Source organism: Hippoglossus hippoglossus, chromosome 21 (assembly GCF_009819705.1).
Source record: "Hippoglossus hippoglossus isolate fHipHip1 chromosome 21, fHipHip1.pri, whole genome shotgun sequence".
NCBI lineage: Eukaryota > Metazoa > Chordata > Actinopteri > Pleuronectiformes > Pleuronectidae > Hippoglossus > Hippoglossus hippoglossus.
The window spans coordinates 14169802-14186479 of NC_047171.1; the positions used below are offsets into that span (position 1 = coordinate 14169802).

Here is a 16678-nt window from a genome sequence, read left to right on the forward strand (position 1 = left end):
CTATTTCTTTGAGACTGCTCATAATTCTCTACACGCTTCTGAACTCACAGAAACAATAACTTTACTTAATATAAAATCATACAAAAAACAATTTTGCATTTACAGCTACAAGGTCCAACCACCAAAGGAAATGTCTACAAAACTACTACAATAGAAAATGATGCAGGCATTACAAGTGCTTTGGATTATTTGCCATGTAATTATAAGACACATCTTTTTCATTTATCTCTGCCAAAGAAGTTGTTTGTCGGTTTGTTTGAATGTTACGAGGATTGCGTGAGAACTACTGAACGGATTTACTCTACAATTTTATGTTTTGGGGGCGGATCCAGACAATGGGGTGGATCCAGGACTTGTTTTTCACTTTGGTTAACATTGCAAAATAGGCATTTTTAATTAATGTGGCACACTACTAAGTGCCATATTAATAAAAAATGTATTTAATGTACAGCAATATGTAGAACTGGTAAATACAGACATGCAGAAATGTTATGGAAAATATCAATTCCCAGCAAAGTAAAATGTCATATACCTTTGAACTAATATACACCTGGAAGAAACACAAATGTGTTTAACTTAATTCCTGGTGGGTCATAGATGAATATCAGCAAATGTTGCTGATGGTAGACAAACCAACTTTCGTTCATGTCTCAAAGACTTATCTATATTAGACTCACCAGTGGCTTCAACTAATAGTGTTTCATATTCACATTCTTCAAACATATGCATTCTTATCAAAGTGCTGACTCCCAGGGGAGCTGCTGTAGTCTGGAGGCAGCCTCTGGTTTACAGAGGTCGCCTGCCCTCTTGGGTGCGACGAGATATGAGAGTGTGAGGTTGCACCTCTGTAGATATATTTGGCCTGACTGCCGCTGTGGAGAGAGAGAGAGAACACAGATTCATCTTCATCAGACAGAATATATGACACAACAAAAAACATTCACTCAGGAGGTTATTTATAACATATATCTCATACAAACCTTTTGGTGCAGGAATCTGTGATGGAGAAACAGAAAATGCTGCCTCCAATGATACAGAGGACTGAACCTGCCCATCCGATAAAAAGAGCAGCTCCCAGTTCGTACCTAGGGACAAAGACGGATGCATTAATGTCACTGAGTTGGTTGAGTTACATTATGGATATACAGATACATGGTGCTTACTTCTGTGCAATATACATTGGGTCGAAAAACTCTTGTGTTATCCGATGTGCGTAAAGGGAACACGCCGACAACGAGCAGAGGCCTGAGACGAATATGAAAAAGTGAAATTAGATCAACAGAAAAATGCTGTAACACAAATAGTTCCACAGGTCTGCTGTACTTACCACTAAGAATGAAATTAACTCCAGCAAAGCAGGCGATCTTGGCTTTGACTTTGTCCGTTCCTCCGATTTTGGTGCATTTCATTCCAACGAGGGCAAATATGGAACCGAAGAAACCCAGACAGATGGCCGCGATCATCAGCCCCCTGCAGGCCTGGATGAAACCTGCAAACACAAAACAGAGCTCAGTGCACGTGCCGTCTGAATTATTCTCTGTGCTTGTGCTCTCTGGTGTCCCTCACTTCCGCCCACAACAAGGTCAATGAGTCATTGACCTTCTGGCCGATTTACACATGAAACACAATTTGTCACGAGTGACCATAATTATCTTTAAGCACTCCTGCTAGTGTGGTGACTGCCCTGGTATGAAATGTCCCATTCAGATGTGATGTTGGGGTAAATATTACCTCGGCGGTTAACCTGCTGAAACCATTCAGCCGTGGTAGAAACTGCCTCAGGTTCCCAGTAAATCTCCTTCACAGCTTTCAGGCTCAGAGAGCTGAGGCTAAACATTGACACATTTGGAGGTAAATGAGCCGTTCCTCTGGGACTTGAATTCAACTGTAGGATTTATAATTGGCTTGCAATAAGCTTTAACCTGAATTTTTCAAGCAAATTTTAGAGAATCAGCGATAGAACAGAAAAGTGTGATAAAAGAAATATGAAAATATCAGATATTACCATGTGCTCTTCAGCTGGAAATAAACAGAAGCTTAAGTCAACACGATCGATCGAAACCATTAAAAACTTGAAGTAATGAGCTGAGTCACAGGCAGGAAAAATAAGCATTCAACCAACATGAAAAAGAGCTGACCATCCAGTGCCAGCAAGGAGGGAAAGTCTTTGCAGTTGGAGACTCCTGTTGAATCGGTGACACAAGCCTTCCACAGATTGGACCAGTAGGTAGCAGTGGTGATGACTGTTCCATCAAGTGAAGACACCTTCCAGTAGTCCGTCGGCAGGGTGGAGGAAACCAGCACCCACCCTGAGGTGCTGAATATGAAGGCCACGATCTCCTGAAACATGCTGCTCATACCGCAAAGAGGAGGTTTTCTGCGCTCCAGTTGCTGTTGGACTTAGAATTGATCAGCGGTCCCCTGGCTGGTAAAGCTTGTTGAAAATGTGGCTCGGCTCCGCACAAGCAAGTTCAATGGAGAGGCTGTGATTGATGGTTAATGTGTTGCGAAGACTCGAATTCTGAAGGGAGGAGTTTGGCCCGGACCATCAACAAGTAGCCAATAGTGTATAGCGACTTCCACCCCCTCAACCAGTACACGTGACACACAGAGAGATGATTGGGACTGAAGCAACACAGAAAAGTATTGTTGTGGTGGCATCGTGTCCAGTACTATTACAATCATTTGATTAATATGTTACAATAATACCATAACGGGAAAGTACTTCAGTAATTTTTGCTTTTGTAATATTTTTAAAACTGTCTATATCGTCTGAAAGCTAGTACAACAGGACAAAAGCAATTAACAAGGCATTCAGAATGCATACACAATGTATATTAGAGCTTCGCACCTACCTATAATGATCAATAAATAACTAAACTATTCTATATTTCATTTTTCTACATATTTAATTATTTAATTCTACACTTATTTATTTCTGCATAATTATGGACACCGTGAAAAAAGAGTCAAGATTCTCAGCTCTATCCGATGGGGGCAGTAGTGTGATGACAGGAACGACAGTGTGTACTGTGGAGGATTTAAACATATACACGCACCAAGTTAGATAAATGTAGAGATGAATAAGCAACTCAATAATATACAACTCAATAGAATAAATACAATGAACCTTACATTATATTTGTCTCCTAATTCATTGATGAGACAGTTAATGCACTCAGGTGTGTTAAAAATTAAGATGACAACAACAATAACCTGTTTGGTAAATTTCTAAAACTATTATCAGAGATTTTTGTGGTTATTGTAACTTTCCGTTGAGATTTATAGACTAAAATGTTTTTAGAAAATGCAAAGAAAACAAAATGTAAAAATCCAAGACTAAATGGACAACGTAATGTCGAACTGATCAACTGAACTGGTAAACTGATAGATAAAAAAAGTTAATAAATACAGTAACAAAAGGAAAATCATGAACAAAATGCCAAAATAAAGTATAAATGCTGCAATGACAAAACAAAAAAAATAACGATTTGACAACACATTTCATTAAATATTGTAATTTGTTTTTGAGCTAATACAACTTTGTCTCTTGCTGACCCAATACTGTTGTTTACTTCCTGTTTACTTGACCTCTGCTGAACCTTCTGTGACTCAGACACTCTCAGTTGGATATTTCCAACAAAAGATTACACATTTACACAAACCCAAAATGAGGGCAATCATCTTGAACATAAATTACATTAACAAATGCTTTGATTATTTCTTTTTTCAGTTTACCTTTACAAAGTTAGTTATCAGAATATATCATGACCATTTACCCTTTTTAGAACAAAGACAATTTAAGTCTGTTCCTGACAATACACTGTCAGACAGAATCCTAAAATAGAGATATTTATGTAAGAACAATAAGCTTCCTTTGCAAAACAGACATAAATCCGCCAATAATCTTCAAGAGTCATTATAAATTATACATTAAATCCATATTCAGAGTGGTAATGTGTATTGTAGTAAGATGTTTAAATGTCTTCTACACCAGAATATGCTGTGAATTTACCCTTCGAATTTTGAGTTTTGAAAGAATTGGCAGCAGTTTAATTACTTTACACATCATCAATAAGCTTTTGGAAACAAGGTGATTCATGTCTTTTTGTAGGGAATAGTTTTTAGTGCCTTACACTGAAAACTATTCAAAAACTATTAGGGATATTTCATAAAGCATCTCCCCTGAATGTACACAGTGTTACCATAACTTTATATGTATGTGCACACACTAGACACATAACATAATTTACTCATCAAGGTATTTAACGATGAATGTTTTCAGGAAAGACTGAACAGATTTTGTGTGTGTGTGTGTGTGTGTGTGGCAGTCGAGACACTCTGAACTTACCCTCCAGCCCAAAGATGGTGTGATGTGGTCTGCAATGCAGAGCTCCAATTGCATTTCCAGCACAGTTTTTCCACAGACCCTGAAGGATCCAGGTCGCTGTGATGACCGAGGACGCCCGGCTGGTGACCCTCCATTCATTGGACACTGTGGCACCAATAGTGGCCCCCAGCCCGGCAAGGCCGCTGAGAAAAGCCACGATCTGCAAACCTGCCATGTGGCGGGTTAGAATGTGTATAATGGCCTTTTAGTAGATTCAAGAAAAAAAAAGAGAGGAAATAAAATCACCCCAGGCAGGGAAATTACACGGTGGACATGTGTTTCACTGAGATGATTTACAGACAACATATCTTGTCTTCATCTCTAGTGGTGAGGGAGAGACACAGGTCTCTGAGAGTGATGAGGTAAAGAACACATGAGCTGGCGGTTAGTCATTACGTTTTGGCGAGAAGCATTTGAAAGGCTTCCTTTGTGTGCCCGTGTTATAGTGTGAAAAAAGAGACCGGGTATGACATTAACATCAAAAATAATAAAGGAGTAATGAGTAATCCTAAAAAAAAGAGGCGATGTGACAAAGTCCGGTTACTAGTTCATCTATTTGGGCAAATGACTAATGATTACCAGTTCATACGTGAACATATATGTTGTTTTTCATGTCCACTATTCTCATCCATCGGAGTTTTCCATCGAAAAAAAAAAAAACAGAGTCACTTATAATGCAGCGATAATGAATCAGCCCACTGACCAACTGAGTTTAAAACATTCCTGCTCTAAATCTTTTTAGGTAGTCAGGCCACATGGCGTTAATGATGGGAGACAACAGATTTTATCAAAAAACATCATGTCCGCAATGAGCAGGGACACAGGAAGTCAGTCAGACCTGGGGTTCCTGAGACAAAGTGTAATCAATGACGTCATATTAAATGCAGCAACGCAGCAGTACAACATTTATGTCTTGACTTGAATGGTTAACAACATTTTATACCAGTTATTAGAACATTTTAAACTACAACAGACAGCAAACTTTAATGGCTTTAGGGCTTCTAAAGAAAACCTCTTGGTTGCTACCTAACATTATCTAAGTCATGTTCTATGTTTCATTGTATCAGGGTATGCACAAAAGTGTATTTTGTCTAAAACAAAATCAGATATAAAAAAAATCAGAATGGCTTTATTTTCGGCCTGATGCTCATCTAAAAATGTTTCTCACAGTTCCAGTCTGTCGCCTGTAGGGGGTGCTGCAGCCCCCTCAGCACTGCTACTTCCAGCGTCCCTGGCCATAAGCTACTCTTACATGCTGAGTCAGGTATACTTCAGATGAAACCTCTTCCCAAAGGTCGTCACAGTTGACTTGGGTGATAATCAATGGAGTTGAATTATATGGGACAGTATCCAGACAGTCATATCCAATGATAGATTCTGTTCCTACCATCTGCAGCCTCAGCAGAAATCCAGATCATCAGGCCGGGCTATGTTTTTTTCAGTCTTCATCTGTCCAGGTTTTGTGAGCCTGTGTCCACGGCAGCCTCAGATTTCTGTTCTCGATCCTGATGGCTCCTGTAGCTCGTTCCCCTCAGGCTTCCATGTGTCATTCTTTCCTGCTCACCTCCGTTGTAAAAACGTGGTGACCTGAGTTAGCCCTTCTGTCGTCTCGAGCCGAGTCCGGCCATTCTTCTCCTGACGTTGAGTAACTTGACAGACTCACTGTCGTGTGTGAAAATCTCAGGAGATCAGCAGTTTCAGAAATACTCAAACCAATCATGGTCAAAGTCACTGAGATCCCATCTTCCCCCCCATTCTCAGGGTTGATGTGAACATTAACTGCAGCTCCTGACCCGTATCTGTATGATTTTATTCATTGCACTTCTGCCACATGATTAGTAACTGCAGATATAAATAGGTGTACAGGTTTCTAATAGAGTGCTTGGTGAGTGTATAACATGTAGACCACAGCAAGTACCCAACACATATATAACTGAAACAGCACGACTCATGATTGAGTGAACGAGGCCTCACGTTACTGTTGGACAGAAATCCAGAAAACTAAAAAATCTAAAATAACTACTTAGGTATTTATTATTTTTTTCAGAATCAGGGAAAGTTGGAAAAAATAATTAAATTTACCATATATATGAATCTGCTTAACTTTTTAATCTACATGATCACCTTTTGATAACTAATATTATTTCACTCTCATTCACTGAGCCTCACCTGAAACTGTCTGGAGCCACTTTGAAAACCTGTGGCCGACAATCATGGACGTGTTATAAGAACATTCTGTGTGTATGTGTACTTATAGTAACCTTATATATTATACCCTATACTACTTTATACTTATAAAGTATGTATTACCTTAGAATACATTTTATTAGACTTAAGACATAAAATCATCATTAAATATAATTGTTGTATATTATGTTTGACTATAAATGATAATTTTGTATGAACATTAATGAAAATTAGTTTTCTCATTTACATTCCTGTTGTTTTAGTTTTCTACCTTTTTTCTTTTATTACATTTTTTAGCCACACCTTACCACACCTGTGACCACGCCTACTCATCGTTCTGCCAATGAGATTGTGCCCTGCTCTGGACTGGCCCCGCCTTTCTAACTGAAAATACGGAAGAGTAAAACTCGTGATAGCGCCTCCCTCTGGAGAGGAGTGTGTCTCATTGATCATCTGTTCCAGCAGCAGTGACACCTGCAGGTTTGTCTCTGAACCAACACTGGATCTCAGGCTCTTCTCTCCTGTGAGTATGAAGACATGAGGTCAGTCCTGCACACGCTCAGCTTCTCACTCTCCTCATCGGACATCTTCTGTGGATCTGTTTGGTTCACTAATGGAGGAAAAGCTGAACTGAAACATTCACAGAGATTCTTTATTGTTTGGGCCTCACTCAGCGTGAATTCAAGATACCGAATGATTTGAAGTGGGTTTTTGTGTTTGTTGTTGTTCATTCCATGTTTGGTTGTTGATCTCTGAACTCTTGACTTGTCTGAAAGGTTGTTAATTCAACATGAAATAAAAAAGTTTCTCCAACAGTCACAATTTACATGTTGAAATAAAAACCACTGAATCCTTAAGGGTCATGTTTTTAAGGGTCTTTAATCCTTATTGTCTCAGTAGGCCGGCAGCCTTCTTTCCCTCCTAAAGATTTTAAAGTCGACAAGGATATGTAACAACCACTGTTGGAGAGGGGACATGTGTATTTTACATAAAACACTATTTCACTGTGATGCATTTAGCTTCTCTGGATTTAGATGAATACAAAAAAGTAAGTTTTGATGAAAAGAGGAAGTGAATTTTGGAGGCAAACTGCAAATGGGAGAAGGGTTTGGATTCGACCTCAATAATGAGGAGGAGGAGACACAAACTGGCAGACAAGAATTTTCACGTTCTGTCACTGCACAGAGGAGTCCAACTTTAAGGTAAATTTTAAATGCTTTTTTATTTTTGAATGGGATTAAATTTGACTTTTACTTTTTTTGTCACAAACACAAAGTTGTGTTAAATACAACCACTGTAAAAGCATTATATACTGGACAGATGATAATTTAAGGTGAATCAAATGTTGTAATTGAGTATTGTTAGGATGGTATTTCACTCACTGTTTAATATACTGTATTTCTCCTTTTATATGTTTGATATTTTAAGACACATTTAATGAGTTTGTTAGTTGCTGTTTGTTAATCTTCGACTTTCACTTTTCCAAATGAAAACAAGTACTTTTTATAAATTTAGGGGATTAGGAAAATGTATGAAAGACATTTCAAAGGTCTGGATTCTGGTTGATAAATGTAATATATTAATGTCAAAATCAACTGAAATGTAATCTGTGGCATCCTTGAAGGTAATGAATGAATCAGTGTAGATCCAGGGAGATTAAATTACGGATTAAATGATTGAAAGTCTTGTGTTTATTCATTGAATAACATGATATCCTGTCTCCCTGTGCTTATTATGCAGGTATGACTCAGATGTTGCCTGATCCAGACCGGCCACTAAATTGTGGTTTACATTGGCTGATAAATGAAAGGATATATTGGTCCTATCGATTACAGCTGAAGATGTAAGAAGAGTCAGTCACTTCTTTGGTGTTTTGACTTCGAGTCTATATCAGCAACTGTATGACATCAAATAAGACCTCAAGCCTCATTTACCTTTACTTTGAAGATCTTATTATAATATTATTATTAAGTTATTGATACAGTTTCTGGATTTCCTTGTCCAATTTTCCTCTCTCGGGTCTGATAAAGGAACAAGTTTCAAGTCTTTTAATTTGAATTTTAAAAGTATTTGCACGGTGTGGATTTGATTTTCATTTAAGCATCTTTCTACTTTCACCACGGGTCCAAAGGTCTTCTAGTTTGTGTGCAAATCCCAAACAAATCCACCAGTGTTTCCCTAAAAGAAGTAAAACTAAATACGATTGGATGAAGACGGGATGGAGTCCATGTGGTGGGAAATGATGGACACTCGTGTCGGCCAATCCAGAGGCGGTGGGCGGGATTACGCAGCGCCGCGTTCACTTGACAGTGGAGTGTTTCTGCTGGAATAATCCCTGAGTCCTGAGAGGTGAAGTATTGACAGACTGTTGGAGTTTACAGACGCTACTCTATCACTGTTTTCTTCTCTGAGTCTTTAGTCGATATCCCTCCTGCCACACAGCCTGCAGACTAACTCCTCAGGTTGTGTTTTTGGACGTCCTGGTGCGGATGGAACCTCCGCCGAAGGAGGCGAAGGATAATCCGTCGGCCTCAGCTAATCTTCTCTCCAAGATTTTCTTCTGGTAAGAAAAGGTGGCAGCCGTGTTTGACATGAGTTGAATGGAGAGAGCTCTCCTGTGTGACGGGCTGTGGAGAGGCTGTCCCCTGGGTGTGAAGTGGCAGGTAGCTGCGGAGCATCCGTCCATGCGTAAACAACATCATGACCCACACACACTGGAGAGGAGAGAGCTCAGGCCGCACTATGGCTTGAATTAAGTCCAGCAGAAATGTGCAGACAAACCAAAATTAGTAAAACTATTCAAATACCTTTGTCTAACACATGGTTACAAACATGTTTTAAACCCCCAAAATCTCAGTAAGTTAACTAAGCTGTGTCAATACATTTCATGGTATTTTAATGTGGCAGCTTGTTCAGGTGATTCCACATCCACATTGTTGTCTCAATGTGAAAGTTGATTTTAATTTTCTCTGGTCGAACAATGTTAAGAAAGTTTCAGATATTTTATTTATCCTGTATATCCATTAATGTAATGAAGGTATATAACATGCAGAATTTAGTAAGCAGGAAAACAAAAGTGGCCCACAGGATTTACATCGGAATTAGGGCTGGGGACACATGGCCAAAAATTCTGTTGATAAGAATTTTGAATGACAAACACATCTTTTCTAAGTATGCCTCTTTACTGTGGTTGCAGAATGAATAAGCATTATATCATTATATGTCATATTGTCGATTGTTGTTGATTAAAATTTGATTGTGACAAGAACTGACATCGTTTTACTGTCCAGCCCTAATCTGAGTCATACTGCAGTAAAAAGTAGCCTACTGCTGTCTGATTTTAAAACTGTACATATTTACTTCAATACATGTACTTACTACCCATGAATGTCTGTCATTTCAGTAATTATTTTCACTACTATATGTTTTTTTTTATCTCCAGTTGGCTGAATCCCTTGTTCAGAATCGGCTACAAGAAGAAATTGGAGGAAGATGACATGTATAAAGTTCTACCCGAGGATGCGTCCCATAGACTTGGGGAGGAACTACAGGGGTATGACATTAAATACTTTAGTTTTTTTGCTATTTGCATGTGTTTCAGTGTCCTCTAATAGTATTGAGATGCACATTTCCAGCTTTCTTCTTTGACAGGATAGACACCACAGTAATCTGCATTTTACAGAAAGTCGACCTTTGATATCAAGCAGTATAATCTACTGTTCAAACATGGTCAGGAGCTATAATGCTTGTCCTCTCTATACAACTCCCACAATGAGAATATGGGCTTTGTAACCCCTGCACATGCAAGTTTGCGGCCTGCCAGTACCAGCCAGGCCCTTTACGAGCTGGTTACCATGACTGCAGCTCTCCCCCCACTTCACAGGTTTTCAGGAGGACATGCAAAAATACCGACTGACCTTTTCCCAGTATCGACTTTCATGATGGAGGGTCTACCTCAGTACATTTTATGGTACCAGAAACTGAACCAACCACCTCCATAGTAACACCTTCTTTACTATTATCCGCACAATAGTGCTCGGGCGGAATTTTTCTGTCAGAACTCGCCCGAACCCGAGACAAAGATTCTTTGTTCGTTAAAGGTGGATCACTGTAACTTAAGGTCTCACTTTGCTTTTCCTCCAGTCGCACAGAATTAACCGACCCTGACTGGACGGGCACGTTTTTTGTGTAAGAACCTAACCAGAGCCTGATGCAGTTAATATGAGCTCCACTGTGTAATCCTGTCCCTGACACGTATGGTTATTGCTTGTTTTCCTAGATTGTAGACGGTGTAAAAAAGCTCAGTCAAATGTGACCGATCCAAACTCAAATTTCAAGTTTTTTGGGGCCTGTCAGGACTGCCACGGGTCAGGTAGCCACACCTTATTGTGAATGTGGACACAGGACTCAGGTTTAGATGGGAGAGGCCTCTCTTGACATCCAGCCCACAACAAGGTTTCTAGTCATCAACAATAACTTAAAGTGCCTCTGAAGGAAAATAGTAAGAAGAAAGCTCTGGCACTCTCACCCGTATGTAAACCACACTCATAGCTTTACTCCCAGAAATAACTTATAAATATTAAAATGACCACTTCTCCTCAAGGAGAATATAGCCAGAATTGTAGCCAACCAGAGACTCTAGTGTCTCCACCACCTCCTGACTCTCCTCAGCCTGGACCCTCCCTAAATAGCAGAGTGACCACGACCTGTGACATCAGACTTGTTCTGTGTGGAGAGGAACCTACTTGTATATAAATAGTACTGTCCGACCTGTCACATGAGAGGGGGCTCTTCCCCCACACTGACCTTGAGTCAGGAGAAGCCATATGCTACTTTAAATCTGTGTGTGAACACAACGCGAGTCTGGCAGGAGGCCTTTGAGTTGAGAGCTTAACTGTGGATTTAAGTGCAGTTGGCTCGTAGCAGATACAGTTTTCTTACTGAAATGTCACCATTATTAAACACTGCAGCAATTTACAACTTGGTGTGTCTTCACCAAAATGGAGGAACACATACCTTATGGATGATAACATTTTCCAAAAAATAGATATGCTGGCTACACTAAAATAAACTAATTAATTAATTAACCAAATGAATGGAAGAACATTTTTATTATTATTAAATGACATGATTTAAAAGAACCAATTAATTAATGTAATTTCAAAAATAATAATAATTGAATTAACTTTATCAATCAATCAAATTTTATTTGTATAGCTCATATTCACAAATTACAATGTCTCATGGGGCTTAACAAAGTGCGACATCCTCTGTTCTTAACCCTCAACAAAGGACATTTTAACAAATTAATTAGTTTAAAATTCAAAATAGAGTTTTGATAATATTTTCTCATTATGTTGGTCTCAGAAATATTTATATACATATTCAATTTTGAAGTTGTACTAGAATTGATCCCATGCAGGTAACATCCTCACAAGCTGTATATTGACGGTTATGCTACTTAATGAAGCGATTCCTTACGAGAAGCTTTCAGTAGCATTGCTTTCTTGGGAATAACCCGCATTGTGTTAATTTGACTAAGTTTGCTTTGTTAAAGAATAGTGACTAAATGTAACTGTGGCTTTTCTTGTCACTTCTTTTCAAAGGTACTGGAATCGCGAAGTTCAACAGGCAGCGAAAGAAATGCGCCCGCCGAAACTTTCCAAAGTTCTTGTTCGGTGCTACTGGAAATCGTACTCGCTAATTGGAATATTCATCTTCATAGAGGTACAGTGTTGTCACAAAGTGAAACCAAACATTAAGATGTGTTTTAATGCAGCACATTAATGTCCGCCTTGCCTCCCACTCTCTATCAGGAAGTGATCATAGTGATTCAGCCGTTGCTCCTCGGGAAGCTGATCGAATACTTTGAGAGGAGTGAGCCGATCGACACAGCTGCAGTCCATGAGGCCTACATGTGTGCTGCAGGCATCTCACTGTCAGCCATGCTCCTGGCTGTCCTTCATCATCTCTACTTCTACCATGTCCAGCGAGCAGGCATGAAGATCCGTGTGGCCATGTGCCACATGATCTATCGGAAGGTCCGTCACTGTGTATAAATAATTCCCGTTGTTTTTATAACTTGATAGAACTCTTTTGTTCTGCACAGGCTCTGCATCTTAGCAACAAGGCATTTGCCAAAACTACCACAGGACAAATTGTCAACCTTGTTTCCAATGACGTCAACAAATTTGATGAGGTGATTATCTGAAATTTTACATTTGACTTATTAGTTCAACATTCCAGATCTTACATTCGCATTTATATATATATCATTTTTTTATTTTATTTTACAGGTAACCTTGTACTTGCATTTTTTGTGGGTGGCCCCCCTACAAGCAGCTACTGTGGTATTACTGTTGATGTATACGATCGGCCCATCATGCCTTGCGGGAATGGCCGTCTTCTTCTTCCTGATGCCAGTACAAACCATGTTCGGACGTCTGTTCTCTAGACTAAGGTCTGTAGTCATGCACCCGATTAATCAAAGATTTTCCTGATTTATAAAGTTGAATTAATTTAATTGAGTAAATTCAAATGAATGAACAAAATTTAATTGACCATCTAATTTTATTGTTTTATTTAAAGAAATAGATTTAATTGAAATAAAAACCCAATTAAATATCATGAATGAACTTTTTCAATTCTTCCTGCTATTGTAAGTTGCTGTTGCACTGGCGCCAACACTACTGTTGTTCTCTGTCGCTGTTGCAGGGCTGAAACAGCAGTGTTAACAGACGAGAGAATACGCACGATGAATGAAGTCGTCACTGGGATCCGTGTGATAAAGATGTACGGGTGGGAGAAGCCTTTCGTTGCATTGGTGGATGAGATCAGAAGGTAATTGATGATATTTTTCTGTTTTCTTTTCTTTCAGGGAACTTGCTAAAAAGAAAAGTAGCAAGTCTCTCTCATTAACAAACATATAAACAAACAACTAGTCGTATATGATGCGAAAAATAAACAATACTAATATACATACAGTAAATCAGCATTTTCTGATGGACGTGTCTCGTCATTGCACAGAATGGAAATCTCCAAGATCATGAAAAGCTCCTACCTGCGTGGCCTGAACATGGCGTCTTTCTTCGTCGCCAGCAAGATCATCATCTTCAACACCGTGTGCGTTTACGTACTCACAGGGAACACGTTGTCCTCGAGCAGAGTGTTCATGGCTGTTTCCTTCTATGGGGCCGTCAGACTCACCATCACACTCTTCTTCCCCTTCGCCATAGAGAAGGTCTCGGAGTCTCTCATCAGCATCCGAAGGATTCAGGTAAATGCGCCACGTCAGGAGACATATTTACGTAAAGTGTGTGTTAATTATCGTCTGTGAAAACTGAAGCTCCGAATGTGACTCTTCCTCAAAGAATTTTTTGCTGTTGGATGAAGTAGCTCCTCAACATCGGGGACTTCCTGGGGCAGATAAGAAGGACTGTGTGGTGAAGATTCAGGATTTAATATGCTACTGGGATAAAGTAAGGAGCATTGTGGAAAATGGGTCACACTCTTTTATCTTAAATATGTATCACATGAAGTAATCCTTAGATGCCTCGATGGTCTAAGCTTAGATGGTGTCACATGCTACACAGATTGTTAAATCCATGGGAAAACCAGACTTTAACGTATTGCATAGTCAGGACATGGCCGTGTTTAAGTTCATTTGCTTTTTTTTTTACAGATGATAGAGAATCCAACTTTACAGAATGTGTCTTTCACTGTGAGGCCCGAGCAGCTCTTGGCAGTAATTGGACCTGTCGGTGCTGGAAAGGTCAGGTCTGTTCCCTAGTCACACGTTTATTTTCATGCACACACGTGATTTAAACCTGAGACGCATCGTCTGAACAGTTCATATTGTAAAATCAACTTTATTTACCATGAATGACATTAACGTTCTCAGCGTAAATGCCGTATCAAATGCAACTGAGGCAAAGTTGACTGATACAAAGAGACATTCAATATTTTCAGTGAATTCAAGTTACATAACATATTGTTTACCTGACGCTTTTATCCAAAGGGAATTACAATAAGTGCATTAAAAAGTTTACTAACTGAACTAGAAATTATACTTATCTTTGCAATTGCTTGTTCATCATTGGTGTGCATTAGGAATGGTTCTATAACTGGGAGATGATGCTTAGTGAGCAGTAATTCGTTTTCTGTTATGTATGTGTTTGATGGGAGAAGTTTCAGGAAAACCCAGTTGTCTTAAAATCTGCAGTGCTTTTGTCTCCCCCTTCTGGCAGTGAGAGTAATAACTTAGTCTGTAATCTTTACTCGTCAAGTTCATTTTATCTTTTAGCATCAGAAACTTTTCTTGGACCTTTCCTAGCCTTTATTCCATCATTGCCGCCACCATGCTGCTATTTGCTGTTGCTTACTCCCCCCTCCGTCGCTATGGTTACTCCCTAATACTCTACTACCAGTGTGTCAACACAGACTTGTCGCCACAGAAACCAAATTTAAAACAACCGTGTATTCCTAAAAGAGAATTACCAGGTGGTGATTGGCTTCACCAGAGTTGTGTGAACCAGATGTCAACATGAGTTTATTCTTCATTGAACCACATCACACCCACCTGTGAAGCAATATTTTACCTAAGTCATACTGTAAATTCTCAAATCCTGTCCTGTTTAGAGCAGCATTGTGTCACTTATTGACCCTGAGACAGTTTGTTATGGCTGTTTACCTCCTCCACTGGACACTCTATTGTAACTGTGGTTGTTATGGCAACTGCCAGTAGATTTTGGACAGCCGTGTCTTCAGAGCCATGCTGAAAGTGAGCATAGCTTTTAGTTCAGGCCGGTCACGACGTCAAGCTCAGCCCCGATCCAGCACATCAGCTGACGGCAGCAGATCCTTGTGCCTGCTCACATCAGCTGACGGCTCAGCTGATCCCCTCCTATTTCATTCGGTTGGTAAAGCTCACATTGCGCCCTGTATTTAAGCTGCTTTAGCTTCCTTCTCTTCCTGGAAGTGTGCTCTCCCTAACTTGGGATTTTCATGGAAGAGCAGGGGGATCCCAGAACTTGTTGTGATTTTTTAAATCCAATACATTGGTACATACAAAATTGTTTCTGACTGAAGGGCAGTTTTTATAAAGTGACATCGGCATCAACCTGTGCTGAAACATTGCTTCAATAACGTCAAAGACACTAATGATGTGTGTTTGTGTGTTGGTACATGTCAGTCCTCACTTCTCAGTGCCATCCTGGGAGAACTGAGTAAGGAGAGTGGTGTGGTCAAAGTCAAAGGAGAGCTCACCTACACTTCTCAGCAGCCCTGGATTTTACCCGGAACGATTCAAAGCAACATCCTTTTTGGAAAAGAGCTCAACCCCAAGAAGTATGATCGAGTTCTGAGAGCCTGCGCCCTCAAGAGAGTGAGAATCACTTTGAGTCATGTTCCCAAATAATCCCATTTCCCGTTGTACTTTCACGCTATGCCGGCCAGTTATCTGCACAGTTTTAGCACGTGTAACCTGCAGTGACCTCGGTGTGAATGTGAATAACTGGTAAAGTTGCACTTGGACCCTGCTCAGGACATAGACCTGATGCCAGGTGGTGACCTGGCGATGGTCGGGGACAGAGGGGCCAACCTTAGTGGAGGACAGAAGGCCAGGATTAGTTTAGCCAGGTGTGTTGAATAACTTTCCAGTAATTTGTATCTGTGGTGTGACTGACAAAGCTAACCTTCATATATGTGTGTGTGTGTGTTCGTGTGTTCCAGAGCAGTGTATCAGGATGCAGATATCTACCTGCTGGACGACCCACTCAGTGCTGTGGATGCTGAGGTGGGCCGGCACCTCTTTGAAGAGTAAGTCTGGTTCAACACGTTTCCCCCCTTGTTTTCATTCACGGTTTGTCATTTCCTCTCAAAATGACTTGTTTCACTCAGGTGCATCTGTGGACTTTTGAGGAAGAAGCCTCGCATCTTGGTTACGCATCAACTGCAGTATCTGAAGGCTGCGGATCATATAGTGGTCTTAAAGGAGGTTTGTTCTTAATTGTGTTTGCATCAAGTAAAGTTTTCATGTCCAAGAGAATTGCTCACAATGACACTAGGGATGAAACGGTTACTAGTCACTAAGACACAGGCGCA

General features: G+C 39.9%; 2 protein-coding genes across 6 annotated transcripts in view; one reads left to right on the top strand and one right to left on the bottom strand.

The window, feature by feature from the left end:
• Positions 1 to 564: 564 nt before the first annotated feature.
• cldn10b (claudin 10b) lies at positions 565 to 6038 on the bottom strand. 4 transcript variants are annotated; one of them, XM_034574723.1, is made up of 6 exons: positions 5778 to 6038; positions 4352 to 4558; positions 1328 to 1489; positions 1164 to 1245; positions 981 to 1085; positions 565 to 872 (listed from the first exon to the last, which is right to left on the bottom strand). In XM_034574723.1, exons 1-6 carry the CDS (start codon positions 5806 to 5808, stop codon positions 716 to 718), a joined length of 744 nt encoding a protein of 247 aa, XP_034430614.1. In that variant the 5' UTR covers positions 5809 to 6038; the 3' UTR covers positions 565 to 715. The 4 variants fall into 4 exon arrangements, with proteins under 4 accessions (XP_034430614.1, XP_034430617.1, XP_034430616.1 ...); XM_034574726.1 differs by lacking the exons at positions 4352 to 4558; positions 5778 to 6038 and adding exons at positions 1732 to 2019; positions 2139 to 2196; XM_034574725.1 differs by lacking the exon at positions 5778 to 6038 and having other exon boundaries at positions 4352 to 4722.
• A 2857-nt stretch (positions 6039 to 8895) lies between these two features.
• Positions 8896 to 16678, top strand: part of LOC117755124 (multidrug resistance-associated protein 4-like) — a 38964-nt gene continuing 31181 nt past the window's right edge. The window contains exons 1-14 of one of the 2 annotated variants that reach the window (XM_034574657.1): positions 8896 to 9140; positions 10020 to 10130; positions 12184 to 12304; positions 12394 to 12618; positions 12687 to 12776; positions 12874 to 13037; positions 13292 to 13417; positions 13604 to 13853; positions 13948 to 14055; positions 14259 to 14348; positions 15768 to 15959; positions 16119 to 16213; positions 16307 to 16393; positions 16475 to 16571. In XM_034574657.1, the coding sequence (XP_034430548.1) occupies positions 9067 to 9140; positions 10020 to 10130; positions 12184 to 12304; positions 12394 to 12618; positions 12687 to 12776; positions 12874 to 13037; positions 13292 to 13417; positions 13604 to 13853; positions 13948 to 14055; positions 14259 to 14348; positions 15768 to 15959; positions 16119 to 16213; positions 16307 to 16393; positions 16475 to 16571 (1830 nt within the window). In that variant the 5' untranslated portion in view covers positions 8896 to 9066. Of the gene's footprint in view, positions 9141 to 10019; positions 10131 to 12183; positions 12305 to 12393; positions 12619 to 12686; positions 12777 to 12873; positions 13038 to 13291; positions 13418 to 13603; positions 13854 to 13947; positions 14056 to 14258; positions 14349 to 15767; positions 15960 to 16118; positions 16214 to 16306; positions 16394 to 16474; positions 16572 to 16678 lie in introns of those variants that run through there. The other variant, XM_034574658.1, reaches the window with a different exon arrangement.

Coding starts and splice junctions, on each gene's coding strand:
- cldn10b (XM_034574723.1), bottom strand. CDS start 5,808: ATGATCTGGATTTCTGCTGAGGCTGCAGATG. Junction 4,559..5,777: donor TTCTGCTGAGGCTGCAGATG/GTAGGAACAGAA, acceptor GCCACATGGCAG/GTTTGCAGATCGTGGCTTTT. Junction 1,086..1,163: donor CCAATGTATATTGCACAGAA/GTAAGCACCATG, acceptor CTTTGTCCCTAG/GTACGAACTGGGAGCTGCTC.